This window comes from Mchenga conophoros, linkage group LG4 (genome assembly GCF_057382185.1).
Source record: "Mchenga conophoros isolate Kocher_MC1m ecotype Shallow Benthic linkage group LG4, M_conophoros_male_GT1.1, whole genome shotgun sequence".
In the NCBI taxonomy this organism is placed as follows: domain Eukaryota; kingdom Metazoa; phylum Chordata; class Actinopteri; order Cichliformes; family Cichlidae; genus Mchenga; species Mchenga conophoros.
The window spans coordinates 27110268-27123128 of NC_140529.1; the positions used below are offsets into that span (position 1 = coordinate 27110268).

At 40.3% G+C, this 12861-nt stretch overlaps 2 protein-coding genes across 11 annotated transcripts in view; one reads left to right on the plus strand and one right to left on the minus strand.

Moving 5' to 3' along the window:
• Nucleotides 1-1885, plus strand: part of LOC146576261 (serine/threonine-protein kinase LMTK1-like) — a 37725-nt gene extending 35840 nt beyond the window's left edge. For all 6 annotated transcript variants that reach the window (XM_085271383.1, XM_085271388.1, XM_085271386.1 and 3 more), the window contains one exon: nucleotides 298-1885. In XM_085271383.1, coding sequence (XP_085127509.1) covers nucleotides 298-326 — 29 coding nt within the window. In that variant the 3' untranslated portion in view covers nucleotides 327-1885. The remainder of the gene's footprint in view (nucleotides 1-297) is intronic.
• A 75-nt stretch (nucleotides 1886-1960) lies between these two features.
• LOC146576262 (BAR/IMD domain-containing adapter protein 2-like) overlaps nucleotides 1961-12861 on the minus strand; it is a 51417-nt gene continuing 40516 nt past the window's right edge. The window contains exons 7-15 of one of the 5 annotated variants that reach the window (XM_085271392.1): nucleotides 11878-12030; nucleotides 9907-10149; nucleotides 8878-9109; nucleotides 8302-8503; nucleotides 8112-8180; nucleotides 7879-8032; nucleotides 7594-7631; nucleotides 3910-3952; nucleotides 1961-3418 (exon numbers count right to left, since the gene is read on the minus strand). In XM_085271392.1, the coding sequence (XP_085127518.1) occupies nucleotides 3925-3952; nucleotides 7594-7631; nucleotides 7879-8032; nucleotides 8112-8180; nucleotides 8302-8503; nucleotides 8878-9109; nucleotides 9907-10149; nucleotides 11878-12030 (1119 nt within the window). In that variant the 3' untranslated portion in view covers nucleotides 1961-3418; nucleotides 3910-3924. The other 4 variants (XM_085271390.1, XM_085271393.1, XM_085271389.1 and 1 more) reach the window with 4 other exon arrangements.

A 12861-nucleotide genomic window follows, 5' to 3' on the forward strand; every position in this document is an offset into this window, starting at 1 on the left:
CACTAAACGTCACCTCAGTTTAAAATACTGATCCTACTTTGGCTATTGAAAGATGGCTTCCATTGTAATGTTGTAAGCAAAGATCCACATGCAGCTAATATAAACAGCTGAAAGACAAAGTGGATTTAAAGATTCCTAAAATCTAATATTTAAGTGCTAATATTTGCAGCGATGTGGCTTATTACACAGACAAAGTAGATCTAGGGCATTCCTGGTTAAATTGTTTTTGTTGTGAAGTTGGTAAATAAATAAATATAATATTTTTACCTTCTATTTCCAATCTCTTGTGTCCCACAGGGAACAGTGACGATAACCCAAAAGACTGAGAGTGCCGTGCCACCACGATGAGAGAAGGTCGATTCCAGGTTCTTCTCAACACAGAAAAAGCAGCATTATTATATCTAGATGTTTTACAGAGTTTTATTTTTTAATCGACCTTTGGGGCATCTGACCCTGGTGACCCTTTATGAGACAGTGCCTCATATTGTAGTGAAGTACCCCGAATGATTTGCACACTATTATTATTATTTTATTTATTTTTTATGACGAAAGAGCAATAGCTGCACGGATAGCAACCTAAAGTGGATACAAAGCGAAGTGTTATTGTCTGCAGAAATAGAAATGTTAGTTTTGACACGCAGTATTTATTTGCTAAATGCGGCATCAGTTCCTTTTCGTGACCTTACAGTTCTTTTGATTTGTGAATTATAAAAATAATCCCCCCAAAAAAGGAAAAAGAAAAAAAAAAGCGAAATGACAGACATAGCTGCTCCTCTCATTGGCTGCCTTTGTCCATCTGCTTACCATCTGGCATTTTCTGGCAACTTAAGACTGTTACGGCTCTCATTGTTGGTGCCAGAAAACAGTGCTTGATGGTTGTTACATAAGAAACTACAATGGATTTTCAAACAAAATATTTGACTTCAATGAAAAGTTATAGCTGGTGATGATGGTGGAGCTGGAGGTGCTTCATCCTAATTTCTCACGTTATCCAAATCACCATTGTGGGACTTTGTGGATTTAATGTTAATGGAAACATAATACAGAAAACCAGGATGTTACCACTACCATATTCTCCACCACTCACTCTAGTTAATGACAACCCACGGCTCTCCACACCTTTCTGAAGCACTTTGTGTTCCCCATGTTGCTCTTCGTGTCCACATTCTGCAACGAATCAGCTGAACAATGAGATTCCCCCCATTAGTGTCCATGTGCCGTTTATAGATTTAGGGTTGTTGGTTTTTTTTGGTTTTTTTAATAAATTTGATCATCAGTAGAACGACTTTAAAAGGGACTTAGATGTGTCACCACTGTTGAGTGGTGTCAGTATCAACATGCCAGTTATAAATGTTGAATGTCAGTTATCATTTCCGAGCATCTTTTCTACATCTAGGTCTTGGTCTCATCCATTATGCATCTGTTATGTTAGTGCTGAATGAACCGGGTATGAGGTGATAAGGGAATGAAAAAAAAAAGACATTCAAAATAGGACAATTGTATGAATCCTATATCAACATGTAGCAGGTAGCTTGACTTGAATTACTACTGCTGTATCGGCAGCTCACTCCCCCCTCTCTATCCTCCTGTAGCTCCAAGTGCCAATTCAGTTTCCTCTTTCCTTGCCTTTGAAGTTCTGCAAGAAGAGAAAACATTGCTAGTATTTTTGTATAGAGAATTTGAAGAAGATGCAATTCAGGATGATAGTCTCTCAAATTTGCCAAAGAGATATTTCAAAGCCCATTGGCTAAAGTGGCAGACGCCTTTGGAGAAGGTGAGGTGGGTTGTTCTATGCACCGGTAGTAACATCATTGCTGTTTCCATTCATCCCTCACTCACGGCTGTTGTACTATCCAAAACAAATAAATCCAAATACTTTTCCCCCTCTTGTGTCTGTGATATATTTATCTGCATTAATGTCAACAAGTGCAAAACAAACAAAACACAACACATAAAAGTATGAAGTCTGTGCCCATATGGATTTATTTTGGACAAGTTAATTTACATGCATGCTCTGCACGGTACAGATATAATACAAACAGAGAGACATGGACGAGGTGAGGGCTATATAAAAGTTAAAAAAAAAGCATTTGAAACTTGATTCTTAAATGAGCTATGTAGTAAAAGCATGACCGCAATTCTCAGTGGAAACGACTCATCCACAAAAGGTGTTTGTGACGTAACAGTTTATTTCCTGGAGACTAAGAGGCATTTCAGCTCATTCACACAACACATTCTTACTTTTCAACCACACTTTCAGCACTAACCCCATACAGCATATTGTAGAAAAGAAAAACATGCCTCTAATCTTGTGTCCCAGGTGAGTGTACTGCAAAATACTGAGAACAAATGATCAAAGCTATGATAATACTGTACCTTATCTGATAAGCTACCACCCCCTCTAAGCTGAATATATATATGTATTTATATATATATATATATATTAAAAAAAACAAACCTCCTGGCAATCTGGCAGCTTAGATATTACTGAAATTTGAACATAAGGAAAGAGTAGCAGTTTATTCCCGTGTTATACCTGTGGAAATGCGCCTGCACTGTACGAAAGCTTGCTCAAGCCAAAGAAAGTGAAATAATCCCATCAACGTTTTCAGTAATATAAAAATACAAATAGAACTGTGATGCATATTCCCTCAAACCACTTTACAGAACAAAATGGATATCGCCATATGCATATAAAGAAAAAACAAACAAAAAAAAGAACACCTAGAAGGCACAGTTCCCACATTGAAAATCTGGGTATACTGTATCACAACTAGTCAATATATAATTCTATACTATTACCTAACAAAAGCAAAATTATAGTTTACTCATCGCCTGTCAGGGTTCAACCATCAGTCTGAGTATTCAAATTACTCAGTTCACATTACAGCAATGTGTGGTAGACTGTTTACAACCATCCTTTTCTCGTTTTCTCAGCTCATGTAAGCAACTATTGCAGTGTGCCCCTCCACTGATACTTAATTCAAATAATCCTCCAGTGAAAGTTACAGTGTAAAGTGTTGCAGAAACCAAAAAAATAGCATAACAGAAGTACAGATAAATATTAATGTATTGGCATCACTAGTAAAACTTATTAGCAATACCTTATTCACAATTGGTATGATCTAAATAATTAAATCTAACTGTCACACTGTTCTGACTAAAACATTCAATGTTTCGTGAAAGCATTCGCAAAAAACATTGATGGGAAATTCTTTAAGTGAATTTCCACAGCCACTGGGCCCTCTTGCGATAACGTTATACAACTGAAACCTGCCAGTGTTGGCCATTATCTCTTGCTTTTTAAAAAGGAAAGGCCCGCGAGGGTAAAAAGGGGGCAGCAGGCTGCTAGTAGAAGATGGGTGCAGCTCGGTCATCAGAGAAGGAAGGCCGGAGGTAGACCTCCAGGGAACGGTCACTGTGGGGAGAGGAGGGGTGAGACAAGACTTATAGTTAGCTTGAGCAAAGTACAAGATCTAGATGGTTAATTATGTAACCACACCCAAAGACTTCTACCTTCCTAAAGTTTCCAACAGTAAGTTGAGCAAAAAGTTGCAGTTTTGTGAGATTTAGCAAGCATATGATGAACAAATTCTAATTAAATAGCGTGTTATAGGCATGCATGAAGGGTTAGTGTCTTCTCTGTATGATGTTGGGTTACACACAGAAAGAAAAAAAAAATACATAAATTAAAATATAAAAGTACTTCTTTTACAACCCAAGGCCTGCTGGATTGACAGAACCAAGTGATGCCAACTCCAAAGAGGCCAAAGGACAGAAAAGACCAGCTATTCCCCGCGTCTTAACTGCAGCCAGACAGCCAATGACAACAATGAGAACCAGACAGTAATAGAGAGCAGAAGATAAGAGACTGCTTGGCTGAAAGGCGATGGAGACTGGTGGACTTACGGAGGTCCTGTTCCCTCAGAACCGGGACAATTCTGGACCCAAACTGGAAGGTAAAAAGAACTTTTGGATTTGAATGGCTCATCTCTCAGATCATGCATGGGTCACATTTTGTAAGGACACTGGTTAGTCTGGTGCAATGCATACATACTGAAACTGATAACAGTACACGACTGAAATGGGGGATGCAAAACAGAGGTACGCACTTCATGCTCAACATGCCATACTGTATACAGCACTCTACAATCCTTTCAAATTGCAAAGCTCACTGGGAACAAATCTGACAGTAAATAAAAATAAATAAAATCAACCGCACGTCTGCAAAAAATGTGTGCACTGCTGTTTATATGACCCAAATACAACTCAAGCACAAGTAAGTCAAAATCATATTTAAAAAACAACCAAAGAGAAGGAAAGCAGGCAGGCAGAGTTCAGGTCAAAGTGCACACAACACCACCTCACACACCAACAGGCTATCAAGAGCAGCACAGATGTTACAGGTGCTTGGGGGAGTGAGTAAGGATGAAACCGCATGCACCGAACAGAGTTGTGGCTTGAAATGAGTCACAGGTAGGTGTTGGTTTTGAGAGGGAAAAGTGAAAAATAAAAAGAATCAGTTCTGAGCCGAACAAGGAAATTATCATCGACAGAACAGATTTCTCGTTAGACCACACTGTTTATTAATATATAGATGTATGTTTTATTTAGAATACCTTTGTAAAAATTCACCATACATTCAAGGTCAAATCTCAATATTACATTTTCTGGTTTCCCTCCACAGCATGCATAAGATAAACACTTCAACTAATCAGCAGGTTTCATTATTTCTGGAAATATGTAAATTTTTTAATTTAATAATAATATTTATTATTATTATTATCATTGATTTGATTTGATTTTTTACAAGGACAATATATTTTTTTTTAAAAAAAAAAAGAAAAGACCAAAAAAATAAATTAAAAAAACAACAAAAAAAACTACATAGCCACTCAGGGAATACAATCATAAACACTGAAAGCTGCAGAAGCTGTGGTTATTATTTAACCTAAAACTAATTCACAGCTGTTATTGGGGATACTCAACAAAAGATCATGGACCCTTCCAAGCTAACTGTACCTTCAGGATTAGAAGAAAAAAAGTGGGGGGGGGGGGAAAGGAAAGAACAAAAAAGAAGACAAAACTGAAGGTTACAGGAGTGAGGCGTTTTATTTAAGTAATAACTGTGGCAGCAGGTTCAGGAAAGGATGGCAAAAAGAGGGTTTGTGTTGACAAAAGTGGGAATTTTAATTTAATTTGCTTTTCTTTTTTTTACTATACCATGTGATGACCAAAAATACAGTGCAATTTAGTGGACGGACAGAAACAATTTATATTTAGCTATATATAATGTATATTATTGAAGCTCAATTAAAAAAATGCTTCATCGCACATAAAATCTGTATTAAATAGAAAAAAAAAAAGCAAAATAAGGCATATATGACACACCCTCTGGACGGAAAATAAAATCTAGCACTGACACGAGGAAGCACAGCAGGACGTAGGGGAACTCTCAGAATGGAAACAGAGTAATCTGCCGTGCAGCCTTACTTTGAACAAAGCTTTTTGAGCGTGTATGTGTTTGGTGGGAAATCAATAATATTGGGCCCACTTGTGCTTAAAAAGGCCATTCAGTCAGTGGCTTTAGTACATCGACATTGAAGTCTTTTGGCACTTGTACAGTACATGAATGTCCTTTAGTTTGACAAAATGACACAACCATGTACATGCATGAAAGATAAGCAGTAGCAAAGGCAGTCTCTTGCGAGATCAGTCCGTGATGGTGGACTGTGATAGCGAATTCAGAGTCCATATCGCTGCATGCCGAGCAGGTAGGCCCCGCTCTGGCTCTCTCGCTCAACGCAATCCTCCACCCACCAACCGCTACTGTCCACACCGACACCACCACCAGCAGCACCCCAGGACGGACGGAAGGAGGAAAGGAGGGACCCGGGGAGGAAGAGAGGACAGAAAGGAGGGATGAAACTGGCCTCTTCCATTCGGAGAAGGGGTGTGTGTGGAGGCAGAGGAGAAGAGGTGGAGATAATTGGACAGGAGGGAGGCTAAGAAGGGGGAAAGATGGGGGGGAGGGGGGGGGGGAAGAGGCCCCTGTGCTATCCGGAGCTGTCTGTTTCTGTCTGTATGTCTGTTCTCACACAGTCGAAATCAATTTGCCATCAGGACTGTCACTGTGGAACAAAGAGAGAAGGAAGCTTGCCAGGTCGGACACACTCAGAGAGAAATGGAGAAAGACAAGACAGGCACAAGGCGGCAGAGTAGAGTTTAGGAGAAGGGCAGGTGGGGTCAGGAAATCTATTTTGCCCCACCCACAGCTACAACTCCAAACACACCTGCCATAATCAAGAAGATTGGACTTCCAATTCCCTCATCAACACTTTTACGCAGATATGTTTGCTGATATTGTTGTGCATATTTTGATTGTGTTTGACTCGACCAGTCTTTGAAAAACAGACAAACCCAATATGTTGCTGTTGATGAGAAAATCATCAAGTCATCTCCTTAGCTGGAGGGATGCAGTATTAGTCTGTTGGGGTGAATACACCCTGCAGGACAGAGTTGTCTCAAAATACTGATACAGAAAGAAAAATACACACACATTTAGAGCAGACAGGAGTATGTAAAACATCTTGACACTGGTGCCCAAAGCCCCAGGCTGACAAGCAGTGATGACTGAGATGAAGTCAGCGTGATGTCTACTGTCACAACATGTAATCCACCAAACACCAGGACATTTCTCCTCCCTCCCACTCTCACACGTACACACATTTACAGACAGGTATATACGCAAAGATGCACTCCCTGATCGGACAGAAACAGGCACAGCATAATTCTGAATCTTAACCTCACATTACCCTGACGAGTCAGCAAGGACTTGTTTAGAGTTAAAACACAATGGATCAAAAAAAATCACTCTGTCAATACACTGATACTGACCCTACTCAACTTTAACAAGCTACTTAAAAAGTAAAGAAGAGCAAAGAGGAAAGGATAAAGACGACACAAGAAATAATATTTAAAGCAAACACTGCATACATACAGTATGGCAAAGTTGCAAATTTTAAATTCTATGGCAGAGCAGGACTTTTGTTCTCGTTAGTTTAGAAACAATTAGTGGATGAAGAGATCAGTGGCCTACTGTCAAAGTTGTGTCAAAAAAAAAGAAAGAAAAAAGGCCAAATTTATCCAAGATTGACAGTTTGAAATCAGTAGTGAACTACCGTCTTTGGGATTATTGGTAAAAAATGAATAAATAAAATAAAATAATAGTATAAAATAGATAAGTAAATAAAAACACTCCTGCACATAAAAAAAAATCAAAAACACACTAAATAAATTAAAAAGAGTAATAAAAGTAGATTTACAGAACAATTGAGCTTTGTTACCACTAACTCGGGCATCACACTTCGATCCATACTGACTTTGTGATGACCCCAGTACTAGTAGGTTTTTTTTCCTCAGTAAAATAAATTTTATCTGTTTAGAAAGCAGTGAAAGTATGCTACATTTAAATTGGGATATGCGCATGTTCAGCAGTTGCCTTGCTGCCTCGAGCGTCAAGTGTTTCAGATGGCAGTAGCAGTCATACATTATCGATCAATACTTAGTAGGTAGGGCAAAAAAGGCACTTACCTTGTGGCAAAGCGACCATCATAATCCTCAATAGCAGGCTGAAAAAAACAAGTGTTAAGCAGTCATTGTGTGCTCATAGACCCACTACTGAATTATCTGCTGTATTTAAATACAAACACTAGATGGCAGAAAGTGAGCAAAAGTCAGATTTTCACTTACTGCAGGATTACTCATTTAATTACACAACATAAGACAAACTCACGTGGGAGCTACAAATTAATTTAGCAAGTAACAAGTGCAGAAATGGTACTGTTCACTAAAAGGTACAGCGACATGTTACAGTACCTGTGTGCCAAAGCCTGCCATGCTGTAGGGGCGTGGGCGGGGCTGTGCTAGGCTTTGTGCCAGCAGTCGGGCAGTCAGGCCGTAGTCCGGTGTGGGCACTGATGCATCATTCTCCAACAAGTTCCCTGTACTGCTACTTTTCCCATGGTGCAGGCTGGAGGGGTAAGAAAACAATGGCCTCAGACTTGGTCTCATTCAGAATTATTAAGTGTGGCAGTGTTTATCCTGCATACTTCACTCTGAGCTTCTCACTGTCACTGTCAGGAAGCACGCGTGTGTAGGAGAACGGGAACCAGCCACGCCTGTTAAAAGTGCAGAGTTTGTTAAATGTACATGTGCCTATGGCTGCTCCTAATCGACAAACATTTAGCTTATTTTACAGTTTGGATTCGGGCAAAACAGAATAAATTATACATTACTTACATCTTGTTTTTCTCATTCTCCCCATAGTGCCAGCCATCACGCGCTTCAGGCACTAGCAGGGTGATGACATCTCCCTCGGAGAAACTAAGCAGGGTGCTGTTGTCACCTGCAGCGTGGGAAAAGATGGCCTGGACACGGGAGCGCCCGTTCTTTTCCAGTCCTGCCGCCATCGAACTGGATCTAGGCAGGGTTCGTGTCTCTCCTGTTGGGTTTGAAAGCAGATATATGTGAGCAACATGATTAACATCAGGAACTGTTCATAGACTACTGGAATGACTTGAGCTGAACAAACTCATGGAAGAATCAGTCAACAGTCAGACATAACAACATTAGCAGCTTTTGTTATACAATTCTGTACTTAACTGAAATCTTGCATATGATCATATTATCAACATTTTAAAGCAAACTTCACCTTTTCTTTTTTAACTCCATATTCAGGTTGGAACGTAATGTTTCACCGTTATTGGAAAAATATTTGCAATGATAAGTTTTATGCTCCTCAATGAAGGAAGAGGTTCAAACATTCTGCCCATTTTCCTCTTTCGACAGTTTTGTAGTATTTGGATAACATCTTACCCACTGGGTTTTTATTCTTGGCGGGGGCAGGCCTGCGGACAGGTAGGGTATTGGAGTAGACGTCGCTGACCTGTCTCTGGGGCTGGACCTGGGACTGTACCTGTGCCTGGGTTGAAGGGGATGAAGGCCTAACTTGGGAAATAGACATTGCTGCTTCTTCTGCCCAGTATTCCTCTCCTTGGACTCCTGTTGTCCCATTGACCATGGACATGCCATCGGGACCCATCAGTCTCTGAAATAAACAAGCATAGATTCACTAAGAACAATAAAAAAAAGGCTTACAGTGTGGAATGCTGTAGCGGCAGTTCATCCTAATTTTTTGGATTAAGATGAAGTTTGGTATATACAGAATAGCACTGGAGCTGTAGACCTACAAAATACATTTCAAAGTGACTGATTAAGTCTAGTAAGTTCATCTAAGTTTACTTTGTTGCTGCACTGCATGAAATGAAGGCTTAACAGCTCATTAACTTGAGTGCCATCTTTAAAGAGAAATGTTTGTTTGATTTGCTTCCTTATGGAGGGCCAAAAGCACATGAGCCGACATAAGGAGAGCAGTGCTAGCTCTTACTCAGTGGTGGCCTTGAGGAAATGGAGTGAAGAAACTCCAGTTAAATAATTTCATTTTCTCTATAAAAATAAGCCTAAAGTATATGTAAAATGCCAGGAATCTTAAATCTTTGACATCATATTTGAGAATTAAATTACAAAAGTAATATAAGGATCACTATCTGCGGAAGTGCACTGTGGGATCAAGCACTGGGGCAGAAGTCCCTTTGAGTCCTGTGGGTTGTAGGGGTTCTGGGGAGACTGGAAACCAGATAAAAATTTTGGGTTGGTCCGTGTGCTCTTCTAGGCCTTTGTCACTGGAATATTCTTTGTCTGAACAATGCTGGTGTGGGTGTGCATGCCAAAGCCTTTACAGGAATGCAAGGACTCATAGGTTTCCAAGCAGAAAATCAATGCTATTAACTAACATAATAAACAGCAACTCACTTATTAACATAAATAAATATTTTCTAAACTTACCGCTGGGTGTCCAAGGCCACTACCCATAAAGACAGCCAACTCTGGGGGCACAGGAAGTGGCTGTGCCCCAGGAATGGGGTCTGAAATGACCAGATTGGATTTGGAGGTATGCAGAGGACTTGCACCCCCAAGGGCAGCAGAGCCCATCTGCTGGGCCAGGAGCATGGCCCTCTCCGGCAGCTTGTTTGGATCTGAGCAGGCCTGTTGCCACACTGGGATCTTCTGGGTCAGAAGGTCTTTACCCTGATAGGAAAAAGGAAGTGATTTGGGGAAACCAGAAAAAACACATTTATGTTAAAAGCAGAGATACTGTTGTGGCTGCAGTGTCACCAGAGAAAAAGCACTCAGCTAAGCAGCCCCCCCCCCACCTTAAAAAAAAAAAAAAAAAAAAAAAAACACAAAACAAAACAAAAAAAACAAGTCAAGTCCTCAAAGATATTTCCTTGCAGAGCATCCTTGACCACTGCCCTCAGTGCAGCTTTGATAATGTGCTGCGTGGGTGAGGCAGGCTAACATACAACCAAGCTGCCCACTGCAACATCTCACAGCCCGTGGACACGGCTGTTCTTTTTTAAAACTACCAAAATACTGTGCAGTTAAACCAAGATCACGTTTGTATGTCTGTATGGTACCTACACACACACACACATGTATGCGCAAACTGTATTTTGTCACTGTGTATTGACCAATCTGCAGCTCACATCATCTCTTTTTTTTCTTTGTGTTACACACAGGCAAACACACACTAGAAACCCTCTGGGAGAGGGTTCTTCAGGTTGCTGAAGGTGAATTCTTCCCACGCACACCCCCATCCTGATTAATGACTAGACTCCATGATGGGGAAAAAAAGCAGCAGGAGGATAGCTGGCACGTGCACGCACGCACGCACGCACACACCTCCAGCCACATCTTCAGGCTGACGGTTTACACCCACCAGTATTCCCTGGAGACAGATTTACTCCATTACACATGAATTTGATATCCTTGAAAAATGGATAGGCTTGTGTTTGCAGTTCACACAAGCTCACAGAAACACACACACACACACACACACACACACACACACACACACATATAAATTGACTAAATCCTTCTATAACAACTCTCCACTACCTTTGATTGTATGCTATGAGGGGATATTTGCTTGGATTCAAAGGTTCTTTGCTTCAAATGTCAGCACCAATGTGAAAAATAACAAGCAGTTAAACATTCTCTAGTGACTGCTGTTGTAAACAATACAGGCAAAAGGCTGTGTGCAATTTATTTCAATCCATCTTACTCAAGGTTTGGCTTTTTAAAGTCTTTTCCTATTAGCCTTTAATAAACTGAAAAAGCGAAGCCGTTCTCCACATAGAAAAAGGCAACCAGATGCATGCAGGTGCACTGATGGATTACAGCTTCAAATATACCTGTCAGCTTGGCACCGTCTACGATGATAATCAATTTTTTAAAACCAAAGCGGCCCCTTTGAGCGGTCAAAACAAATGCAACTGAATTATATATACAACAGTGGTTCATAAACTTAAAATGACTCTGAGATAACAGATGGGGAGTAGCTGTTTAGACTGACTTTAAAAGCTCTGCACACGTCCCTTTTTGACCAGATAATACAGACAACATGTTTCAAATTATCTAAATTAATACAACTGCTGAAAACAGGCTAGGCTCCACATGGAGCTGAGCCTTGCCTACAAACGCTTGATAACTGAACAAATTATTACAGGAAATACTAACCATACAGGTATAAAATATTGTCTTAACCATTTATCCTATTTGGGGTCACCAGTGGGAGCTGTCATAAGTAGAAAGGTAGACAGACGTTTGCAGACAGACAAACATCAATTCAGGCTTGCATTCATATCAACGGCCAATTTAGAATTACCAATTAAAGTATGACTGTGGAAGAAAGTCAGTATCTGGAAAGAGACCGTAGTCTCCACCCAGAACGGTATGATAATTTAGTGATCTTACCTTGCCATGGTAGGCGCTGCTGTTCTTAGCCACAGCACACTGACGGTCGACTAGGAAGCAGTACCTGCGGCGCTCCTCAGACAAGGCCGTCTTGTATCCATCAGCAATGAAGGTGTCCAACTCAGTCTGCTTGCTGCTGATTGTCTCCACATACTGAAGGAGAAAACACAATGGACAGGACAATTACTGAGCAGGACATCATGATTACATCTGCAGATTTATAGAAAGATTCCCAAAGATGTTTATGCAAAAAAAATAAAATAAAATAAAATAAAATAAAGAAGAAGACCTTTCACTATTGCTGCTACAAATTCTACTGCTGAGACAGCCAGGAAAGAAGTTCTGGTTATTGGTACACTGTGAACTACAGATGCTTCATAGGTATTGTAATTAAAGAAAAAAAAAGTAAAAAGACAGATTTCACATTTAATAAGTAAGGCCAGTGGACGGAAGATCTGTCTAGAAAGGGGTCCTTGCAGCTGGCTAACACCTAAGTACTTTTTTTTTTCAAAATAACACCCTACTTCACATTCATGCAATTACACACATTCACACCAAGGAGCTGCTCAGTGCTGCACAATCTTATACTGTCAATCACTTCACAGCTCCACTGGAGCAATTAGGGGTTAAGTGCACCTTGGCAGTAATAGTTGTGCAAGGAGAGAGCCTTACTCAGTAACTTTCTCTGGCAAGATTTTCCCTGCCGAGTGCTATCGAGGCACAGCAATTATGACTGAAGATCCCGCAGTGTGGAGGAGGAACTGCTCACAAAGACCCACTAATCCATTTTACATATTGGACAATAACAAATAACAGGTGTGTTAATGTCTGTACAAGAGTGAGTAATGTTAAAACAGCAGGAGGGAGAGATCCCAAACTTTAAGTTTGTCTAAACATGAATTCTGTAAAATGGGAAATGTCAGCGGGGACGGCACACAGACATGCACACGCATCGAAGGGTCAGTAAGTGGTGAGAAGCTATAG